The 24524-nt window shown below is 42.2% G+C and overlaps 1 protein-coding gene across 18 annotated transcripts in view; it reads right to left on the bottom strand.

The window, feature by feature from the left end:
* The window catches only part of plekha6 (pleckstrin homology domain containing, family A member 6), a 90179-nt gene that overhangs the window by 55008 nt on the left and 10647 nt on the right, over positions 1-24524 (bottom strand). For 4 of the 18 annotated variants that reach the window (XM_054785973.1, XM_054785968.1, XM_054785962.1 and 1 more), the window contains exons 1-5: positions 18736-19364; positions 10314-10397; positions 7760-7862; positions 7543-7647; positions 4701-4773 (exon numbers count right to left, since the gene is read on the bottom strand). In XM_054785973.1, the coding sequence (XP_054641948.1) occupies positions 4701-4773; positions 7543-7647; positions 7760-7862; positions 10314-10397; positions 18736-18767 (397 nt within the window). In that variant the 5' untranslated portion in view covers positions 18768-19364. Of the gene's footprint in view, positions 1-4700; positions 4774-7542; positions 7648-7759; positions 7863-10313; positions 10398-18735; positions 19373-24524 lie in introns of those variants that run through there. The other 14 variants (XM_054785969.1, XM_054785967.1, XM_054785963.1 and 11 more) reach the window with 9 other exon arrangements.

Here is a 24524-nt window from a genome sequence, read left to right as displayed (position 1 = left end):
AAGCGTTTTGGTCTCTCATCCACACGCATATGGAGGTTTTTGTCCTTAAAAACTGAGTTTTTGGAAAACTCCGGCCAGGGTGAAGATTTTTTAAAACTCTAGCTTCAGCATATTCGTGTGAATGTCGAAGATGGAGCTTTTGGCTTGTTGCTGACGTTATCAGCCACGTGGAACGGCAGTGCCGCGGGGTTTGAAAAGTGAAAGGTTTGCCAGAGACCTCCGTGGCAACACATTGGCTGCTCACAGCGTGTGCCTGAATACAGTGCACCTTGCTGGGCCAGGTGACTCCTCCTGCTGTATACTCCGGATCTCCTGACCTCCGTAACAGCATATCGGCCGCTCGGGGCACGTGCCCGAATATGCTGAGCCACAGCAGGTAGCTTTCACAGCTCTATACTCTGGTTCCCCTGAGCGTAGTGATGTGGCAGTAGTAATGTCATGATATTTGATACAAATAAACGGGTACAGTTGGTCAAATCCAAATTTGTTTGGTTACAAGTGAGCTTAGGGGAAGTTTTGACAGGCCGTTAACATCACAAGCAGGAGAAAAAAGGAGCGCTTGATTTGCTCACCCGCACAGTAAGGCTAATTTCGCCTCATTGGCACCTTTTTAAAAATTATCGGAACTATTTTTAATTTGGCAGGCTCACCTACAAAACTGTGCGTGGAAATCTGATTAAAAGTCTGCGAACGCCAGAAACCCAAAATGTGCATACACACAAAAATATTCAGACCTACGCGCACATTCACACAAATGGTGGTTCATAGATTCCACTCTGCCTTAAGTTACGTCCTTTCGACGCTGCTGCTTCACCGGTGAAAGTCAATGCAAAGTAACTCATGAATGTGGCGTCCATATTTACAGAGCCTTGATTGCATTGGAATCATGGCTGTTGGGAAGAGGACGAGGATGAAGAAGTGCACTTTCACAGAAATGGAGGTGGAAATTCTGGAAAAAAAGTGTCATATTTGAAAGACACAGCAGTGGCAAACAAATAAAACAAAGACGTCCTCTGCCATCTGTGTGAATGGAGCAGGGCGAACGAGGCAACAAAAAAAACAATCCGATATCAAGGCACACGTTTCCATTTTTAGTGAGGACGTTTGTCCATTTTTCCTAATTGATACCACATTTTAGATGAATCATAAGCTTACCAAAATCTGTTTCATTTAAAGGTGGACGCAATGAATCAAAACGGGGATGAAGTTATGGTGAAAATGAATTGCTGTAATTGCATTTGGATATTTTAAAATGATTTAATTTACTGATGGCATTAACACATGGAACTGTTAGGTATATTATTTTATGAGGAACAAAAATGTTGTGTGTTATTTCAAAGCACAACCAAACAAAAGCCCTTCATTTGTTGTTGCACTTAATCCCTTATAATTATTCAATTATTCAATTGACAACCTGATGTTTTTTATAATTAATATTAACCAAACACATAATATTATCTTGATTATAAAACAAAATGATGACGTATTCAACTGCTGCGTTGTGTTTTTCATTTACTGTATCTTTTGGTCGAGATACTATGCGCTGGTGCGTAATGGTGTAATGGTATGATAAATGACAAATGATATCCATGAGTGTGGTGTAAAATAACAACACTTTCTACAAAGGTTTGAAGTCAATAACAGCGTGATGTTTTCATGCAATCATGGATAAATCTTTGCAACTAAATAAATCTCTGCATGTTTATTGCTAACTTATGATTTCACTTCAACACTTAAGATGTGCGTCGCCTTTTTGCCATGTCTCCAACACGTGCGTACGTCAAACTATAAGGGGTGCGTAACGGCGCGCACACTCTCATGACAAGTTGTGTTTTTATAGGTAACAAAATCGGCGTGGAAAACAGCGTACGCAACTTTTCGGCCCTGTTTTGTGCGTAACGCAAGCTGTATAGGCGCGTCCCCTGGTCTGACAGAATTGTCTTTGTTTTGCTGAATGCTGAGTCAGCACTGAGCTCTCACACGCACTTGAAGAGTTGCAACATGCCCTCCGTCTCTGATTGGCCTTCAACACGCAGGTGAGTCAGCAGCAAGAATATTCCTTCCAGTTGGTGAAACAGCAAAGTGTACACTAAAGAGGGAGTGTTCTACATGTGTGTGTGTGTGTGTGGGGGGGGGCTTTGGGTCGTTTTTCACGCCGAGCATGCACAGTGCGACGCAGCAGAGGCACATTTGTAAATCACCGACAACAAAAGTGTTTTCCTTGTGGACGTTCTTTGAGCTTTGGTCTTTGCAGAGATGGCAATGAACTGCATTCCTCTCACTAGGCCGTCTTTTCCAAAGTACAGCTGGGCCACCATGAGAGCATGGCAGGGAAGAAAAGGACGTGGTCAGAATCAAGAGAGAATCCCCAAACACGGGAGCATGATCAATTCACAGCAAACACTGCACAGCACATGGCCACATTTCTCATTACAAGTTAATGAAAACCTTTTTTTCATCATCTACAACCCAAGGAGGAAAAGTCCGGCATATAAACCTGAGTGAACTTTTCCGTGGCTGCTGCCACTCATCCATCATTTTCAGCTTGAGTCTATCCCAGCTGACTTTGGGCGAAAGGTGGACTACACCCTGGACCGGTCGTACCAAAGCAAATACACACAACATCAATTTGAGTATCACAAATGTGCTTTTGAATAAGATGCATTGTCGTCAGGGATTTTTAGCAGCTAGGGATGTTTTTAAAAACAAGCTCTTATATTCACTTATCGTGGTCGGGTTTGGACGACTGTACTTCATGTTGAAGGGAACGGAAGCCTGAGCCCCACGCTCTTATCTTACTTTTTTTCTTTACCACACATCAGCTTGAATAATGGCTCAAGTGAGTAGTCTGTAGGTTCGCAGTACAAAAGAATCGCCACACCTCATCGTAAAGTTCACAAACAGGAAATAGAAAACAGTGCTGATGAAGTAAGCTCAAAGGAACAAAGGTCGATGTGAATAAGCGCAATGCCAACATAGCCAAATGAGAATGCAACTTGTGGAAGCAGGGGAAATGTCAACACACTTGGACCAGCGTCTTGATCAAGAAGCCAAAGTGTTTGCCATGTCGACATAAGGTCCCAGGGGTGACATATATGTCAATGCACAAACCAAGCATGAAGACAAGGGAATTGTCCGACCTCCGAGACAGCATTGTCTCGAGGCACAAGGCTGGGGAAGGTTACAGAAAAATGTGTGCTGCTTTGAAGGTTCCAATGAGCACAGTGGCCTCCATCATTCGTTAAGTGGAAGAAGTTTGGAACCACCAGGACTCTTCCATCTAAGCTGAGTGATCGGGGGAGAAGGGCCTTCATCAGGGAGGTGACCAATAACCCGATGGTAACTCTGTCAGAGCTCCAGCGGTCCTCTGTGGAGAGAGGAGAACCTTCTAGTAGGACAACCATCTCTGCAGCAATCCACCAATCAGGCCTGTATGGTAGAGTGGTCAGACGGAAGCCACTCCTTAGTAAAAGGCACATGGCAGCCCGCCTGGAGTTTGCCAAAAGGCACCACGAGAAACAAAATGATCTGCTCTGATGAGACAAAAATTGAACTATTTGGAGTGAATGCGTTATGTTTGAAGAAAACCAGGCACTGCTCATCACCAGGCCAATACCATCCCGACAGTGAAACATGGTGGTGGCAGCATCATGCTGTGGGGATGATTTTCAGCAGCAGGAACTGGAAAACTAGTTAGGATAGAGGGAAACATGACTGCAACATTGTTCAGAGATATCCTGGATGAAAACCGGCTCCAGAGCGCTCTTGACCTCAGACTGGGGCGACGGTTCATCTTTCAGCCGGACAATGACCCTAAGCACACAGCCAAGATATCAAAGGAGTGGCTTCAGAACAACTTGGTGAATGTCCTTGAGTGGCCCAGCCAGAGCCCAGACCTGATAAGTTTGTGGTATCATATTCAAGGTGCATCAACAAAGTATCTACTTACTTACATGTGATTTTTCAGCTTTTTTATTTGTAATAAATTTGCAACAATTTCAAAAACCTTTTTTCACATTGTCCTTATGGAGTTTTGTGTGTAGAATTTTTGAGGAAAAAAAGGAATTTAATCCATTTTGGAATAAGGCTGTGACATAAAAAATGTGGAAAAAGTGAAGCGCTGTGAATACTTTCCGGATGCACGGTATGAAAGATCACAGCAACTGGACTCTAAGGCAAATGAAAGACACACAAACATGATGAATGAATGACAGGAGCCAAGTATTGACATTGCTCCAGAAGAGGAATCCTTTCACCACAATCATAAACCACAGAGAATAGATTCTTCCAAAATTAGCTTATATCTGTTTACATTACACAGAGCAACAATACAAAAGCACCGTATAATAAAAAATAAATGATCAATTATTCATTTTAACAGCAGAATCATGTACGGTACGCCAATTACAACAACGTGGAGCAATATTTGAGCCACTTGAAGGAAGTCATTCAAGTCATCTGAGAAGCTTGGATCCATGCTGAGAGAGGAAGTACACACGTGCAAGAAGAGTGGGCGTGGTCAAGAAGGACATAAACCCAAATAATCAATGGAGGGACACAACCAAACCCCAACCCTGCAGCCCCCCTTTATGTTTTGTCCTGTTACTGTTGAACTTGAACAAAGTTATGAACTAAAATATAACTAATACTATAAATCAGCACAGAATTACGGGGTGAAGTCCAAAGCAAAGCAAACGTACCTTTATAGTAGAAGAGACATCTGTCAGAGAGGACAAACCACCGCTTGTTCCACTGCTTCACTCCGCTGCTGGCCTGGGGGGGGGACACATGTCCTATTATCATCATTGTTAATACATTTGATAAACTATTATCTAAATCATCATCACCACTGACTTGTCATTAATTCAACTATTTGCCCAGCGAAACAAATTAGCTTAAAGATACCGTCAATGGAAAAAATGATTGGACCACTCTTGTTTCTTCAGTTTGCCTGATACAACTAAAGGTACCTTTGTTTGGACAAATTTAACAATGACAACAAAAATAGGTCATAAGAGTTACATTTTTTGGCAGTACAATGCTATAGCTATTCATGTAAGAACTTAGGTAATTTTGGTTATTATCAAGAAAACCATGAAAGTTGCTAGATATCAGCTCTTAAATTCAACTCTTGAGCTAATTTGTTATCATAATTATATTTGCCCAAAACAAATGTACCTTTAGTTGTACCAGTCATTAAAATGGATCAATAAACTGAAGAAACAAGGGTGGTCTAATCATGTTTCCCATAACTGTCTATTATGTGAGACAACACTTTGAGCCTTGTCCACTGTCCGGTTTATTTACAACAACCAGTGTTATAAATGTACAACATTTCTATGAAACGTTTTTGGGGAACTTGAAAAATCACAAATCTGTGCCCTCACTTATATAAAAATGTGCGTTGAAATCTGACTAAAAGTCTGCGTACGCCAGAAACTCAAAATGTGCGTACGGACAAAAAAAGTGGCGTACGCACACTTTCACACGCGGGCGTCCATATTTCATGACCCTTCACCAAGACTGAGGTGGAAATTTTATTTGGAGAGCTGGAGGCCAATAAAAACATAATATTTGGAGGACACAGCAGCGGCATTATGAACTAGAGGAAGATCTATGAGCGAATGGCAGCAAGTAGCGTCCGCTGTCAACAGTGCCAGCGGAACGGGGCACACTGTGGCAGACCTTTAAAAAAAAAGTGGCCGGATATCGAGGCACACATTTCTGTTTTTAGTGAGCATGTTTCTGCGTTTTTCCTAATTGATACCACATTTTAGATGAACCCAAGCTTAGCAAAATCTGTGTAATTTAAAGGTGGACGCAATGACTCAAAACAGGGATGAAGTCAAAAATGAATTACTGTACCACAAAAGAAAACCCCATCACGGAAAAGGAAAGAGGAAGTTTACGCACACGGCCTTGACACTGTCACTGACAAATAAAGGCAGTGCATGGTAAATAAATGTTGTTATTGATGACATACTTGACATATGCAATGATAAAAAGTGAGAAATGGCGCACTAAGGACGTATTAGCTCTGTGTCTTATAACTTAATCCCTAGAATTATTTGACAACCTGATGTTTGTTATAATTAACATTAATTGAACAGATAATTTTATCATGATGTATGCAGAATAACAAGACTTTCCACAAATGTTTTAAGTCAATAACGGCGTGATGTTTTCATGCAATGATGGATAGAACTTTATTGGCTTCCATTGCATGTTTATTTGTAACATACGGTCATGGAAAAAATGATTAGACCACCCTTGTTTCTTCAGTTTATTGATCCATTTTAATGCCTGATACAACTAAAGGTACATTTGTTTGGACAAATATGATAATGAAAACAAATACAGCTCATAAGAGTTTAATTTAAGAGCTGATATCTAGCAACTTCCATGGTTTTCTTGATAATAACCAAAATCACTTAAGTTCTTACATTAATAGCTATAGCATTGTACTGCCAAAAAATGTAACTCTTATGAGTTATTTTTGTAGTCATTGTTATATTTGTTCAAACAAAGGTACCTTTAGTTGTATCAGGAATTAAAATGAACAAGAAACTGAAGAAATAAGGGTGGTCTACTCATTTTGTCCCTGACTGTATGATTTTACCTCACCACTTAAAATGTGCGTCGCCTTTTTGCCATGTCTCCAAAAAGTGTGTACGGCAACTACAATGGTGGCGTATCGGTGCGCACATTCTCACGTCAAGTTGTGTTTTCATCGGTACCATACTTTGCATGGAAAACTTTTCTGCCCCATTTTGTGTGTACGCAAGCTTTATAAGTAAGGCCCTTGGTCTTTTAGACCGTCTGTTAGAGCAATTACAGATACAATGCAATTTTTAAGTTTCTGCTCACTATCATGGCGGCCAAACTTGCGCAGTGCTTACTCGGGAAGTGGATGCCGAGTCGGCAGTCCTGTCTAAGTCTAGTCCTTGAATTTGTAAAATGACAAGAAGAGAGCAAAATTGTCCAGTGACACATGAAAAAGTTGGTACGTACCACATCAACTTAGTATCCACTTCCTCGTGGGGCGAAAACGAGCTCCAAACTAATCACTTTGCTTGTTTGTTTTTAAAAAAAATGTCGCTGTGGTAAAAAGTCACATTGGGACTCCCACGATGAGAAGCTAGGGGGATAAAGCTGGCTAGCAGGCGCCAGTGACAGCTCGGCACAGCGTGTAAACAAAGATGCAAGAAAAGTCGAAGAGCGATAGATTTGATAATGTAGTGATCAAACATGCTGGCATTGATTGGCATAGCCTGTGTCAAGCTGTCAGACTGAAGCTGTTGAGGTTTTACAGACTAGTGTTGATTCTCACGGCAATACGGGACAAAGTGCACCCCTTGTCGGCTCAATACAGGTGTTGGCAACCCTACATGACACAGCACACATGTTCAGCTCATATACTGGAAAAGCATGTCAAGTTGCTCATTTATCAGTACTCCTTCCTTAGTCAAAAAAAGAAAACATGGCTGATCACAGCACAATGTGTGCATGAATGGTAAATTGCTCCCAGGAATGAAAGCGCACCTGCTTGTACAGCCAACCCGCTTTGGTGACCTCTGCTTTGGGATTCCTGCGCATGGAGTTGGAGCGCTTGCCAAACGTAGCTGCCTTTCTGGCTGTTCTGGATGCCTGCAAGTCATGAGAAATACAAAAAAGACTAAATGTGTGCAATTGAAGGGGAAGAGTGGGGTTCCAATCGTACACACGCTCCATGTCGTTTTTGTCAATGTGCAGTTCTTACTCGGGCACAAGGCTGGACTTCTTGAGGCAGCTCTGAAACCATGTTGGGACTTTTAGTGTGGTTGATCTTCTTCGCAGCAGTATTCATATCCAAATCACAGCTCCTGCACAAAGACAAAAGCCACGATGTCAAACATTTCCTTTGTCCTACATTCTAATGTACTTTGAAACAGTAATGTCCTCTTAAAATCTGAACAGCTCTTTATGTACTAATGCCTAGGGGTGTCACGAGATGAGATTGTGTCTACGAGAACGAGACGAGAGACGATTTTAACTTTACTTTTAAGAAAAGTACAATTTTTTTTTTTAAATATGACAACATTTTGCAATCTATCAATTTAATTTCTACCACCTTACACTCTTCTGCACCCTGTGTGTATACTAGCGGCCCCGCCTCCACCCACAAAGAGACAGTATGACTGACAAACGGGCTCACTCCATCCATGCAGTTGTTCTGTGGAACAACCACACCAAGGTGCTGAAAACAATGCACAGAGTGAACTGTCTTCCTGCCTGTTTGGAGGCGGGATACGGTAAAACAGACATGCATGCACATGGCAATATATTGAGGCCGGCAAAATGATCCAGTTCATTTTGATTTATTGTGTGATTAATTTATTTATTCATTATCATCACAAGCCTGCTGCCCAGGAGTTTTTTTCTGAACAAGAAGTCCTGTTTTAATCTTGCGAGATCTTGTTTGCAGGATTCGTCTTTCATCACGCTTTGTTCACTTTGAAGCCAGGGATATGAGGATTAGGGGCTCCGTGTGGTGCTTGATAGAAACTGGTTGCTGAAGGGCAGTTCCAAAGCGCCTCTTAAACTGCGACCCGACAGACTCAAATCATTACAACTGGAATCATCCATGAAGCATTTTCATCATAAATGTCACTGTCCCCCCTTGCACTGACTGGAATGCCTGACATTCTGTCATGTTAGCAACTCAGGCCGATACATCAGTGCTAAATCATAAATAAAGCACAGTGGATCCCCGCACATTCAAGAGTCAGCATTCTCTCATTTATTCAGCATCCGCTGGACGAATAGCGAGGTGGAAAACACCACTGCATTTGCCCAAGGTGATTCTTTGCCCTTATTGCTCATCTCTGTTTAAAACAGCTTGGAGAAGATGTTGAAGATGGAGGTTTTCCCTATGAAGAGCTTCTAACATAGCGATGGAGAAAGTGTGGTTGATATGTGGTTATGTCTAGTATGTGGCATACGGTGGTGTGAAAAAGTGTTTTCCCCCTTCCTGTTTGTCACACTTAAATGTTTTAGATCAGCAAACAAATTGAAATACTAGCCAATGACAACACACTGAACACAAAATGCAGTTTTTAAGTTTTTTATTATTAAGGGAAAAAAAATCCAAACCTACATGGCCCTGTGTGAAAAAGTGATTGCCCCCTAAACCTAGTAAGTGGTTGGGCCCCCCTTAGCAGCAACAACTGCAATCAAGCGTTTGTGATAACTTGCAATGAGTCTCTTACAGCGCTGTGGAGGAATTTTGGCCCACTCGTCTTTGCAGAATTGTTGTCATTCAGCCACATTGGAGGGTTTTCCAGCATGAAGCGCCTTTTTAAGGTCATGCCACAGCATCTCAATAGGATTCAGGTCAGGACTTTGACTAGGCCACTCCAAAGTCTTCATTTTGTTTTTCTTCAGCCATTCAGAGGTTCAGAGACATTCAGAGACTTGCTGGTGTGTTTTGGATCATTGTTTTTTCGTAGACAGCAGAATTAAAGGCTCCATTTTTCAAAGCAAGTCTTTCAGGTCCTGAAGCAGCAAAACAACCCCAGACCATCACACTACCACCACCATATTTTATTGTTGGTATGATGTTCTTTTTCTGAAATGCGGCGTTACTTGCACACTAAATGTTCTACTTTTGTCTCATCAGACCACAGAGTATTTTCCCAAAGGTTTGGGGGCTCATCAAGATGTTTTCTGGCCAAATTGAGACAAGCCTTAATGTTCTTTTTGTTTAGGAGTGGTTTTGGTCTTGGAACCAAAACCATGCAGGCCGTTTTTGCCCAGTGTCTTTCTTATGGTGGAGTCATGAATACTGACCTTAACTGAGGCAAGTGAGGCCTGCAGTTCTTTGGATGTTGTTGTAGGGTCTCTTGGAGTAATTTTGGTTGGCCGGCCACTCCTGGGAAGGTTCACCACTGCCCCATGTTTTGGCCATTTGTGGATAATGGCTCTCACTGTGGTTCGCTGGTGTCCCAAAGCTTTAGAAATGGCTTTATAACCTTTTCCAGACTGATAGATCTCAATTAATCTCTGTTATGTTTTAACACGGGGGGCACTCACTTTTTCACACAGGGCCATGTAGGTTTGGATTGTTTTTCTGCCTTACTAATTAAAAGTTTCATTTAAAAACTGCATTTTGTGTTCAGTTGTGTTGTTATTGACTAGTATTTAAATTAGTTTGATGATCTGAAAATTTTAAGTGTGACTAATGCACTAAAAAATAAGAATTCAGGAAGGAGGCAAACACTTTTTCACACCACTGTATGTATGTATGTGATTATGTATAGTGTCTGTTTACTCACTGTTGCTTGCTGTGTATTAGTGCAGTCTCTTGCAGCTGGATTGCACTCATTGCTGGTCCAGCTGGTCTACTGGTGTCATGATGACTGCAAAAAGGTGGATGTAAAGTATTAATATGACATCAATGAGATCAAGTCGTAAATGTCAAAAACAGGCCCCTCCCTCCACTTTCACTGCCATATCCAAGAGTTATATTCACTTCTGAGACACTCTGACAATAGTTTCACTGCTAAGGGAGCATTCAGACTGAGGTCAGCCAAACAACAGCAGGAAAACACACCAGCTGAGAGGTTGGAAGATGCTTACTGACAGAAAAGCAAGGAAAATTGCAAGGAGTCAGTCTGATTAGGCATGGACGGCTTACCAGTTTCAAGGTATACCACGGTATGAAAAATTCACGATTTAAAAACCACTAAAATTGTGCGTCATACCGTTTCTACGATATGTACGAAAGTGGAGGTCCGGCGCGGCCACTTTGTCATGTCCTCTGTTACTCCTCGCAGTTCGAACAATGTTGCCAAAGTGTTGCCACATGTCTTTAGCAGCCTCGTTAGCGCTGAGCGGTGTAAATAACTACATCAAATTGTACCTAAATGCATATCAATTTTGGAAATATTGGCCATTATTTTATTTAAAAATAATACAAATCCCATAACTGTTGCATGTACATGTTGTCTGTTGCGAGCGGCAACACGTCCCTATTTGTTCGACGGTCCTTGAACGCACCATTGTGCATGTGCTAACTTTCTCCCACGCTACACAGGCACTATACTGTATTTTTGCTGTTTTTCTTTCACCTCATATTTGGTCTCAAATGCTGATACTATGTGGGAATGCATAACGGTACGTTTTGATGACGTTATTGGGTGCTAATGTGCATATTTGTCGGTGCTCAACCTCAAGTTAATTCATGCTTAGCACACTGCCTCACACACATCAAACAGCAACGTTATAATCTTCTATCTGAAAAACAAACTCCAGGCTCGTACCGGTGGACTGTGGGTCTGTGTTCATTTTGTGCTTTAAATTAGGTGTTGTAAGTTTTACACATTACATAATAAATAAGATAAATTAGATCGCTATGATGTGCGAAACCAGCTTCCTCCATTCCAGGCACTGCTGCTGTGTCCTTGGGCAAGACATTCACCTTCATCTCACCTCCAGTTCCGCCCACACCGGTCTATAAATGTAACAATGTACATGAATGTATGATATAACAATGTCAAAGAATGTTTGCTGGTGGTTGAAGAGGTCGTTGGCGTGAATTGGCAGCCACGTTTCCATCCATCATACACCAGGACAGCTGTGTCTACAGATGTAGTATACCACCACCAGTGTGTTCCAACAGCCTGCATGAATATTGGGTTCTCAGTGTAAAGCACTTTGGGTCTCTTGAAAGGCGCTATATAGATCAATTCTAGTATTATTATTATTAAATGTGCGGACATTTCTGTTGGAACGATTGCTAACAAGTCACACTGTCATATCAAACGTCTTTCCAGTTAGTAGTGTGTGGTTGGGAGTACAGTATAGAGGTTGACATGTGATCATTATGCTCATATTGTGATCACTTGACTGCACTGATGACTGTACTGCCTAAAGCACAGCAGCACTGCATCTGTTTTAGCAGCATGCTGGTCTTACTTCATCCAAAATCCTCAGCCTGTCCAATGCTGCCACTGCTCTGGATACAACTGATGAGGGATTTTTGCATGGATGTGTGTGTGTGTGTGTGTGTGTGTGTGTGTGTGTGTGTGTGTGTGTGTGTTTGTGTGGGTAAGGGGATGTGTGTCTTTCATATGGCATCTGGCCAATTTCTGCATGAGATACTGTAACTCAGTGGCCTCCTAACACACATACGGCACAGTATCAGTGCTTCCATTTCTGTAGCACGCTATCACGGCACACATATGTAAACACGCGTACACTCACAGCCTGCAGGCATTTTTGTATTCAAAAAAGGGGTGGGTCTACCAACCACGTACATACTACGTAGATACCACAAAACAGTATAGTTCCCGAACTCGATCAAATACAGCAGGCCTGGTCAACTGTTAAGCCTAGGTCACAACCAGTTGTGCAGGTCTACGTGCAAAAAAACACAAGAAATGCACAGAGCGACTGATTTTCGAGCCATAGACTGGCCGCTTGGGTTCTTAGTCGTGTCAAACAAATTCGATGTTTTTCCGGTTACAAGACAAACTTCTGCACTTCGTACGTCTTCGTGCGTCATCTGTACGGCCAACGTGTGTCTTTCGTATGTTTTTCTGGTGTCAGGTTTGGGCAAAATGTCCATTTTTTTCATACATCGCACTTGCGGACTCCGTATGTGTGTCGTGCGCTACACGTGCGCCCCACATACGGTGTGTAATTAGTGCGGCCAGTGCACACTCGAATATTTGGTAGGTCCTTGGTCCTCGACATCTAACTCCTTCATGGTCACCACAACTACGTTCTCCACAATTGGTGGAACGCCAAAAATTGTACAGCCAAAATTGTACATCCGCTTGTGACCTAAGCTTTAAAGGAAAACTGCACGATCTTGGGAATTTTGCCCATCATCCACAATCCTTATGTGAAACATGAACACATATCTTTCTCTTTTATATGTGTTCTAAAAATATAAAAACAGATAAAAAGAGGCAGGTAATTACTGCACGCAATGGGACACATCTATTCCGCTTACAAAGCCCGCTATTAAAACACTTAAAAAACTTTAATGGTTTTATATCCATGCTGTGACCATGTAGTAACAGGTACATTCATGATGACATGTAATATTTACAGCATTTTGCCGTATTTTGGTCATTTTAAGCATAACCGGAACTTCCTTCCTGGGTGCATTGATTTCACATAGCGACATAAAAAGAACGCTACACCTAGCGTTAAAGTTCAGATGTTTTTACATGAAGTTCGATGGCATCCCCATCAGCAGTGTGGTGTATCAACAGTGACTTACCCCCCACTTTGTTCCATGAGCGGAGTTCTGGTCGGATTTCAGTGAGGAGGAACGTAGTTCCGGTTAGATGCTGGGGTCTCTTAAGTTGAGCGTTTTGCTTCTCAAAACAATATGCACTCAAAAGAGAAATACATTTGCATTACAAAACCGTTGCTAACAAAAAAGTCAGACCTCTCGGTCACTCGGCGTTATTTCCTCTCCGTTCGTATCACTACGCCCTCTCTCCTGTCCATTGTTGCGTGTGTGGATGGAAACTGCTGTGACGGGAGACTCAGCAGTCTTCCTCCGCTGTGGAACACGGCATGGCGAAGCTAGTCGCTAGCCGGCAGGTAGCTAGCTGGTGTGGTGTGACGAGGTGTCACTACTCCAGTAAAGTAGTTCTTCGTCGTAACAATGTTAATCACAATAATAACAATGTCTCTGTAGCTTGGTTAATATGCAGGTCACATTATGTAAATGGAGGGTTGTTGGTGGGTTTTGGAGGGTTTTTTTATAGGCGGAACAGGTGCGTCCCATTACGTGCAGTCCTACTTGTCTCTTTTGATCTGTTTCATATCTTTAGAACAAACAGAAAAGAGAAAGACATGTGGGTTCATGTCTCACATAAGGATTGTGGATGATGGGCAAAATTCCCCAAAAAGTGCAGCTTGCTTTCAATGGAAATAAAGTTTAAATGAAAGGCGGAAGAAGCCAAAGTACAAATATTAGTGATCACAGCACCTACACTCACGGTAAAGCGAGACATGACCAACCAAGAAAGAGTGATGCAGTCGGATGGATAGCAGACCAACAACACCACATTACAAAAGCATTGTTGTACAACAATACCAGGAATCAGAAAACTTTCACCGCATTGAGCATAAATGATCATTATCTTCCAATACTAGCAAACAACCACTTTTACTACACAGAAAAAGACCACAGTAGTGACATCAAATATGAGAATAAACAATCAATTATTCATTTCAGCAGATTCAGAAGTTGTATTCCAATTTCAGTGGAATCAAGGATTACTGGAGCCAATTTAACAAACCATTTCAAGTCATTACAAGCTCAGAAACATGACGTTATGCTGACAAAGGAGCTGGAAGGGTATGAACTGAGCTACATCAACAGAAACAACTACAATGGGGAAGGAAACATTGGAACTGGACTAGTTTTGCAGTTCATTTACACATGAGTAGTTTTACTATATTGTATACTATATTATTAACTTTTTGACAATTTCCAACATTTTATGTGCTAATGACTTTGAGGTTTTAAAGGAAAAATGCACTTTTTAAAAAATTTTGCTCATCATCGCCAATCCTTATGTGAGACATGAACTCTCGCTAGCGGCTAAGAATGCACATAATGGGACGCACCTATTCCACCTATAAAAGCAACATGCCATTAAAAAAAATGTGACCTGAATATTAACCAAGTTACAGCGGCATTGTTATTATTATTGTAATTAACATTGTTACACCGAAGAACTACGTAACTGCCGTAGTGACTCCTTGCCACACCACACCGGCCAGCTACAAGCTGGCTAGCGACTAGCTTCACCACACCATCGGCCGCAGTCCGTCAGCACCGCACCTCAGGCCACTACTGAAAGGTAACGCTGCATACTGGAGCTGCCGCCACTGCTGCTGTGTTTTTGAGTTTAGAAAAGTTAACGCTAGGTGTCGCGTTCCTTTCTATGTTGCAATGTGAAATCAATGCACCCAGGAAGGAAGTTCCGGTAATGCTTAAATGACCAAAATACGTCAAAATAGTGTAAGTACATGTTATCATGAATGTACCTGTTACTACATGCTCTCAGCATGGATATGAAACCATAAAACTTTGTTGGAGGTGTTTTAATAGCGGGCTTTCTTGGCGGTATAGGTGTGTCCCATTACGTGCCTCTGCCGCTATCTGTTTTTATAGCTTTAAAACGCACAGAAAAGACAAAGACACATGTGTTCATGTCTCACATAGGGATGGATGATGGGCAAAATTCCCAAAAAAGTGTAGTTTTCCTTTAACCTATAATCATGAAAATGAAGAAACTAGGAAATACATTCTTGAAATATTTCACTGTGTGTTGTGAATGTAATATGTAATATAAAAATGTCACTTTTGAATGGAACTACTAAAATCAACATTTCAAAGATGTTCCAACTCGTTGAGATGCAATTGCAGCTCCCAAATATGTCAGTTGCAACTGACACAGAATGTGGGAAGAAAACAAAACAGAAATAGAAACATGAGAGGACTGGATTACAGCAACTTTCTTGCAAATGAGCCTAAAGGTCACTTTCATACGCGGGGACTTCAACATTGATCTTCTGTAATGAATCACATCAGTGATCATCCATGCATCCATTTTGCCCTCATCAGGGTCACTGGTAAGCGAGCACTGTCATCCAGGATGCCTCCCGGACGCCTCCCTGGGGAGGTGTTCGGGGCACATCCAACCGGTAGGAGACCTTGGGGAAGACCCAGGACACTATCTCTCTCAGCTGGTCTGGGAACACCTGAGGATCCGCCAGGGAGAGGGCAGTGTGGGCTTCCCTGCCTAGCTGCTGCCCCCGCGACCCGACCTTGGATAAGCGGGAGAACATGGATAGATGGATGGATGGATTTTTTGTCATCCCTCCTCCAATCACTCAACCCCATTGTGTTTCCTCTCTCTATCTAACACAGGTCTATACAACTGGCAGCAGGTGGGCCACATGCAGCCGTTCAAAGCTTTTCATTTGGCCTGCCAAACATCACCCAAAGAAGGCCCTATGAAATCCGTGTATATTTTTTTCCAAATTCCGTTTTTTCCATTTCTACTTTTTAGAATTCCGTTTTTTACCTTGTACTGCATTTTACCAGCATAGAGTGTGTGCTTTTTGGGTTAGTGAATCAGAAGTCCATTAATTCAATGCAAAAATCCTTACATTTTTTGAGGCAAAACATCATTGGCCAATTGTGCCCAGTATTTCAGAAATGGATGTACAGTAGCTTGGCTAACGTTTCCGTAGGTATGTCATCCTCTGCACACAGCGCTGCAAAATGTTCTACAAACTGTGATTAAAGAAGATGTAGTCACCGATGCAATTCCAATTGCATTATTAACCTAAGATATTTTTTATGACACCCTTACTTAGTTTACGCAATTAGACAACATGTGGCAAACAGCGCTCTAACTTTGAAGGCCGGAAGTGTGCACTGGGAGTGTGTTAAGACGAGCTGGGTGCAAGAACAAACTTGCCTCTCGTCTTTTTTCACTCAGAACCTGCACGTTGTAAAAAGCTTGCTTACAATAAAGCGGTGAAACATCACCACAGATGCATGCATCGTTACTAGTCATGCCTCGGGTCTTTATGTTCATTCAGGGGACTGCTGCACCTGGTCCTAAAACACAACTGCTTTGCTGGCCAAGTGTGTCCATTTGCGTGCTGTGTTATACTGCAGTTAGTACTGCTACTACTGTTATGCTTCATCTACTACAAAATGTTCATTTAACTTTAAATTAAGGGTGCATGATAATTATCGGGCCAATATGAGGGAATTATGAAGTCATACCAATAAATTCGATAACATTAAAAATAGCTGCGATAACCGATAATTTAAAAAAAATGCATTATACATACATTACGTACATTATAGCGATCTAATTTATCTTATTTATGATGTATTGTGTAAAACTAAGACATGAATGACATCAAATTAAAAGCACAAAATGAATGCCGACCCACCATCCACCAGTTCAAGTTCCAGCCAAGTTTTCCCAGAAAGATTATTACATGGCTGTTTGACGTGTGTGGCAGTACGCTAGCATCAATTAATTTGAGACAAATGTGCACATTAGCACTCAATAAGTCATCAAAACTTACCTTTATGCATTCCCACATAGTATCAGCATTTGACACCAAATATGAGGTGAAAGAAAAATGGTAAAAATACAGCAGTAGTCTATCTGTGCGGCATATGAGAGAAAGTTAGCACACGCACAATGGACATGCGTCAAGTGAGACGGATGTAACAGAGAGAATGCGGCCACTTTTCAAAATAAAACATAAAATAAAATGAAATAATGGAAATTATTTTTTCTTTCTGTGCGGCCCGGTATGGGGCAGTGGGTCATTTGGTACCGCGACCCGGGGGTTGGGGACCACTGCTGTAGCCTATTGTCAAACAAATCTCTTCCGCGCCGTCTCCTGTTGTGGTCATCGCTAGCAAACAGCTAACCGTGTGAGCTGCTTACCAAACCCCAAAAAACAATAGAAGAAGAAGCTAACCGTGTGGCTCCGAACGCTGTATTTTTGCGAAGTTTCTCTCCGACAAAGCCCACCCAAAAAGCAGAGGAAGCCAACTATCATGCGGCTGTAGGGCGCCATTACGAAATAAATGAATCTTCGGTTCGAGGTGGAGTAGGAGGAGGAGGAAATTAGGACGATCGCAGCAATATGTTTTAACAAGGATGCAAAAACGCAACAGCGGAGCGGCGCCAGCACCAAGAGGCACGTTCAGAGGAACTGTGAAATACGCATGAGTCACTATTAATTCATAATTTCTTATGTGTGCAACCTCATAGGTTGATTGTGAAAATTCAAACAAAGGTTTGAACTTTGAGAGTGTTTAAACAAGACAGAAAAGTGAGAAAATGTTCATGCTTGTCTGAGAAAAGTGTATCAAGTGTACGCTGATGGGTTTTACAGCCTTAAATCATCAATTGTAAAAAAAACTATGCTGGCTACTTTGCGGATTCTTCACGGAACCTAACCCCTGCAATAAACGAGGGAACACTGTATATAAAAAAGTTATCATATCCGTCTTGACAAGCAGAAAGTCATCGGTATCGGTTTGAAGAAAAAGATATCTCTACTTGAAATACTGCCTTGATGCTACTTATTACTACTTCTACAATGTGCTGACTCGGGCCCTGTTGGGACAGCGCTCGGGCCCTTACATTTGTGAGCGTTGCTTATGGAGTTGATCTAACATCTACTTCACTATCTCACCACAACCGCTTGAGACTCACATGGTGGGTTCTGTTGAAAGTTTCTTCTGTGTACTGTGTGGACATTCAACTGTTACTCATTTCTATGGGTTCAAACCTTCTGGTCATGAATTCCACAGTAATACAAAGTGTAATTGTGCAGCTGTAGTTACATAAATGGCCAAATTAGATATTTGAGCAGAATTTATGACAGCAGCCAAGACATAAAGCATCGCCATTAGAGAGGGGAGTGGGCTGGGACGCCACGCATTCACATGATTGACAAATCCATTTAGCAAGACAATGTTGTGTAGGGATCGCAGTACACAAAGCTCACCATCACACGCATACTGTACATTTATGCTTTCCTATTGCTACTGCATTGCAGTCGTCTCTGACCTACAAGATGCTGGCCACTCCTCAGTCAACCTCCCCTTGTGTCCTCTTTCACGTACCCTCCCACCATAGCCCCCTGCTTCACCTCCTCCCTTCTGCATCCACCTACCCGACTCTTCGGTCCACACGGAACTTCAACATCCTCCCTTGGATCAGTCATGTACGGACAGTGCAGGAGGACCAACAGATGGACGGCAGGAAGACAGGAAGGACGAGAAGGAACTACTGGAAGGAGTCACGTATTCACGTCCTCCTCTTTCTCCTTCAGACCACATGCCTCTCCCTTCCAGCTGCTTGTTTCCTCACCTGTCTCACCCTCACCCTTCTCTCTCTAGCACCCTCCCTCTTTCTGTCACACACACACACACACACACACACACACACACCTGCCTTCTGGCAAAGAAATGCAACACTCAGCTTATTCAATGCTCTCATAGCTGATACATGCTGTATGTCTATTATAGCCTCTCTGTCTGCCCTAATGTCATTTGCCTTCTCTCTCTCCGTCTCTCTTTCTCTCTCTCTCTCTCTCTCGCTCTCGCTCTTGCTCTCGCTCGTTGGCAGTATTTTAGAAATCATGTGTTCAGCGTTATCCTTGGGCAGTCTTTCGGTGCTGGATTGTATTGCTTGTCTCATTCATGTGGAGGTTGAACCTGACCATCTGGATGAACCCACACTAAAAGAAACATCCTTTTGGCATTACAGTGCAAAATGGTTATTAAAAATAAGAATCACAACGGATGTGTTGAAAAAATGACTAGTCAGGATCTGCTGTGAGCACCGTTTGCCTCAAATAGCGTATACGCTGATCCAGAGCGTCCCGAACATGTTCAGTGGGTGACATGTGGGGTGAGTATGCTGGCCATGCGAGTGCTGGGGTGTTTTCAGCTTCCAGGATTTGTGTAGAGATCTTTGTAACATGGGGCCGTGCATTACCATGCTGAATGGCGCAACAATGGGCGTCTGGTCACAGTATCGCTGTGCATTCAAAATGCCGTCAGTACAGTAAAATGCACCTGTGTTGTGGCCCATGGTGGCAGTGGGGTTATGGTATTGGAATGCGCGCATCTTATGGGCAACAAACCCAGCAGCATTTTATTGATGGCATTTTGAAGATAGCCAGCATGTTTGGGATGCTCTGGATCGGCATACAGTGTTCCCTCGTTTAACGCGGGGGTTAGATTCCAGAAAATACCCGTAAAGTGAAATCCGTGTAGTAGAAGTAGATTTTTTTTTCGTTCATGATATATTTTTTCGTTTACAGGATATAAATGTTTTCCTATAAAAAGAAAAATATGATAGCTTTTAGAAATAGCAAATTATATTTTAATGATCAATCTACGAGGTCGGACACATAAGAAATGCTGCGTCCTGGCGCGGATCTGCTGTAGCGTCTTTTTCCGCAGAAGCCCTTGGTGCAGGTGTCTTTTTGCGAGTGAAGAACATAGTTATGAGGAGTTGTTGGCGCTCCTTTTTCTTCTGGGCCAGAATATTCTTATAAACAGACATGCCGCCTTCCATTACATTTGAGGACTGAGAACTCTTTTGTGATGGCTGGTCACCAGTCCAGGGTGTACCCCGCCGCTCGCCAGGAAGTCATATGATATCACATGTCTTCTCACCCGTCCCTAATGAGGATGGCCACCACAGAAAAAGGATGGATGGATGTTCACAATTCATTTTGACTATGTTAGCATTCAAGGGACTGTTTGCAAATGACGTTCACACGAGCGCCCACCGTGCCTAGACCGGCCGTAGGAGCTCGTACGGGCGTTAGTGACCGAGGCTTAAGACAGGTTAAGAGGGAGAGCCTTACAACGCTGGACTGGGATGTCCCGTCTGCGCAGCAGAGTCACGAATGTTTTTGCCAGTCATGCAGTCTTCAGTGTTACAAACAAGAAGTAGATATACTGCAGTAAATACGTATTTCCAAGAGCAGTAAATAGTCAGATAGAAAGTTAGTAACTATTTAGTGCACTGTGTAAGGAATGCAGGAGTGCATGCTAGTTGGCGGATAAAGGAGGCCATTGACATTGAAACATCTTTGATGAATGAGAACATAGGCAGCATATTCCCAAGCGCCTGACCCAAGTTTTGCCTAAGCACCATGTGATGTCTTCGCTCGTCTGATAGGACCGCATGTTTGCATTTCAGCTCATGCTCTTCCTACAAATGAGCGAAAAGGGAATGTATCTTAATTAGTTGTTGGCAGGACACTGAACTGCAGCATCATCATATTTCTTTCCTGTGTGACATAACGGGAGTGTGGGGGGATGACCTGAGAAGCTGTGGAATAATTTAGTGCTGCTTTTATTTCCTCTAAGAGTTTCCCAAAAGAAACAGATAATGGCAGCATAGCAGATTCTCTCTGCCAGAGAACTTGAGATATATTCATACATGCCGGATGTGTAAATATTATGTTAAAACTCATAGCTGATGCTCTACATACATGCTGGTCTGCTTTCACCAACACTCAGCAGCTGTTTAAAAAACACAAGAAGCAGACGTCTTGGCCAGTTAGCAAATGTCAACCTACTTCCCATTTCCTAAAGGTGACACAGTGCTGGACCCATGCTGCCCTCTGCTGGGCACAGCAGACACCCACACCCCTTTTTTTATGTCCAGTCTCAATACAGTCATCCCTTGCTATACCATGGTTGGATTATATTTCCCTCGGTATATCACAGTTTTTCACAAATGAATTAATGAATTAACGATGGCTGTTCCATGGTAGATTATGGTCTATTACAAGCTAAGGTAGTATTCTGCTCACTAGTTGGCAGTAATGACACAAAACATTGAGACATTACCTTACATGACATTACCTTAACACTGCATGAAGTCAGCCATGGCATGATTGACATGATAGAGTGAAAAAAAAAGTTCTCCTTTTATCCCGTGTGGAAGTGGTAAGGTTTTGGCTTCTTAAGTTTAAAAGAAATAAATTCAAGGTTAACTGGTTAGCTCGCTAGCTTACTAGCAAGGAGCCATCTGGAGTACCTGCAGCATAAAAGTTGCAATGTGGTGTAAACAATGAATAACAGGAGTGTAAGGTGACTAAAGGGGTGTTATTTCGTGTCTACAGGGCTCTAATCCTGTTAACAATTTTTGAAATATTTATAAAGTCATAAACAGGTTTTCTATACTGTAACTACAAAAATATTCCATTTATTAACATTGAATCCTACATCGCGAAAATTCATTTAACACAGTCAAGGAACCAATTGAACGCTGTAAACGAGGGATGACCATACTAGGAGTAAGTCATCCCTCGTTTATCGCGGTTAATTTTCCTCCGATAAGCGAATTTCCGAGGAATCCTACTTTGAGCCAGCCAATCGCAGGGCCCTGTTTACAATCTTCTAAATAAAATTTGTAAACATTATTAGAGCCCTCTAGTCATGAAATAACACCCATATAGTCACCTTTATATTCATATTACCCAGTATAGTAAATATAATCAGAAAAAAGCAAATAAGCCATTTCAGACAGTTTACCTTATAGGGGAGCAGATTTGATGGCGGACAGGAAATGACATCAGAGGTTCAGAGTTGAGTTTTAGCTTATAACACGGGTTGCTGTTGTGGCCATAGCCCACAACAGTAGATTAGAGATGTTTTTTCGTTTTTCGTTATGTTTTTTCAAACCAATACCAATACCGATAACTTTCTGCTTCTCAAGACCGATAACAGATGACTTTTTTATACCTACTTTGTTAAAATTTTGATTTAATTGTAGTTTGTGCGCACCTGCAGGTAAGAAGGACTGGAACAAATTAGGATTTGACCAAGTGTACCTGCTGATTTGTCCTAATCAAATACTACTACCACATCACTACCATCAGGAGAACCAGCGCAGAGGGAGTCAGATGCTGTGGCCCAGCAAAGTGCACTATATTCGGACACATGCTCCGAGCGGCCGGTGTGCCGTTACGAAGATCAAGAGAACCAGAGCAAAGAGCGGGAGGAGCCACCTGGCATGTCCCAGCAAGGTGCACTGTATTAGGGCACGCACTCCGAGCAGCCACGGAGGTCTCTGGCAAACCACAACAAGCAAGGGTAAAAACATGAGATAAGTTCATACATTTCTTCAGACAAAAAAGCCTCTCTTTTACCCGTCCACACACAACACTGATTGTTTTTGAAAATCTCCACTGTGGGCGCTCAAGTTTTCCAAAAGCTCCGTTTCTAAGTACAAAACCTTACGTTTGCGCATAGAATGGCTTTTAAAAAGATCTGCAGTGGACACTGACTACCTGCTTGCATGACACAGGCGCTGTGAAGGCTTCAGGAAAATGTCAGGTATGCGTGTAAGTGTAAAGCTCACTCCTTCACACATTAACAGACACGCTGGCAACTAATTGTAGAGCCCGAGGGTATTAGCCTCCTTACTGGCACGGCTGCCTGTCACGACAGCACTGCGGCTTCATGTGCTGCAATCAGGACTTTCTTCAACTCAAACAGCACAATAGCTTGGTCAACGAGCTTGCATCTGATCCTGATGGATGCTCAGTGATTACTCATGAAGAACCAAAACTCAATCTTATATCTGCAGGATGATTTTCATGACCCAGTAGACGCAAGAGAACTAAATCACTGGAATTAAAAATGACAAGTGGTGTCATGAGGCACTCAGTTCACAAGACAATACAAAAGATTGGGTCCGCGAGAACGAGATGAGATTTTAACATTATTATTAAGAAAAGTGAAAAAATATTTTAAAATATATGAAATTATATTGCAATTTACTAATTTAATTTAAAATACATTACCTTGCATTGCTCCTCATGAGGCTACACTCCTCTGCACATGTATGCTATCGATCCCGCCTCCACCCACTGAGACAAAGAGACTGTATTACTGACTCATGCCGTTGTTCTTTGGAACAAACATGCCAAAGTGCTGAAAGCAATGCACAGAGTGAACCCTCTTCCTGCCTGTTTGGAGACGAGGAAATCAGCCAAGCATGCACATGGCAATATATTGCAAATTATCTACTTCATTTTCATTTATGGGTCGCACAGTGGTCTAGTGGTTAGCATGATGGCCACACAGTCACAGTCTGGAGATCGGGAAGACCTGGGTTCGATTCTCCCTTGGGTATCTCTGTGTGGACTTTGCATGTTCTCCCCGTGCGTGTGTGGGTTTTCCCCGGGTGTTTTTTCCAAAAACATGCATGTTAGGTTAATTGGCGACTCTAAATTGTCCATAGGTATGAATGTGAGTGTGGATGGTTGTTTGTCTATATGTGCCCTGCCATTGGCTGGCGACCAGTCCAGGGTGTACCCTGGCCTGTCGCCCGAAGTCAGCTGGGATAGGCTCCAGCATCATGTGACCCTAATGAGGAGAAGCGGCATAGAAAATGGATGGATGGATGGATTTTCATTTATTGTGTGATTAATTCATGTATTTATTATCGTCTCAGGCCGAGTGCCCACGAGACATTTTTTTTCTGAACGAGAAATCCCGTCATGTTTTCATCTTGGGAGATCTTGTGACAGAAGATTTTGTGACACCCCTACAAATGATTATAATAAAACTCACCAAATACACTGTACATGGCAGCCTCATACTTATCCTTTACATACTTACATAATTTCACTTTACACACTTAGACTTAGCATTGTCTATGCTTAAGTGCATGCATAAGTGCTGAGAAGTACGGTAAAATGCAGTACACTGTCAGTACCCGCATGTGCTCTTGTAAAAGTAAGTCAAATATGTTTTGTCTAAATGAAGGTGATCTTATGGTCCCCTTTTTCATATCTTATAGCCAATAGCACATTTTAAAATTTCCATTTAATCTATGTGGCCGATATCGGTGTCGGCCGATTTCACTCATGCATGACCAGTATCGGAATCCACAGCATAAAACCCTGATTGGAGCATCCCTAGTAAT

This window comes from Dunckerocampus dactyliophorus, chromosome 8 (assembly GCF_027744805.1).
Source record: "Dunckerocampus dactyliophorus isolate RoL2022-P2 chromosome 8, RoL_Ddac_1.1, whole genome shotgun sequence".
Classification (NCBI taxonomy): Eukaryota; Metazoa; Chordata; class Actinopteri; order Syngnathiformes; family Syngnathidae; genus Dunckerocampus; species Dunckerocampus dactyliophorus.
This window is presented reverse-complemented; position numbering and strand designations above follow the sequence as displayed.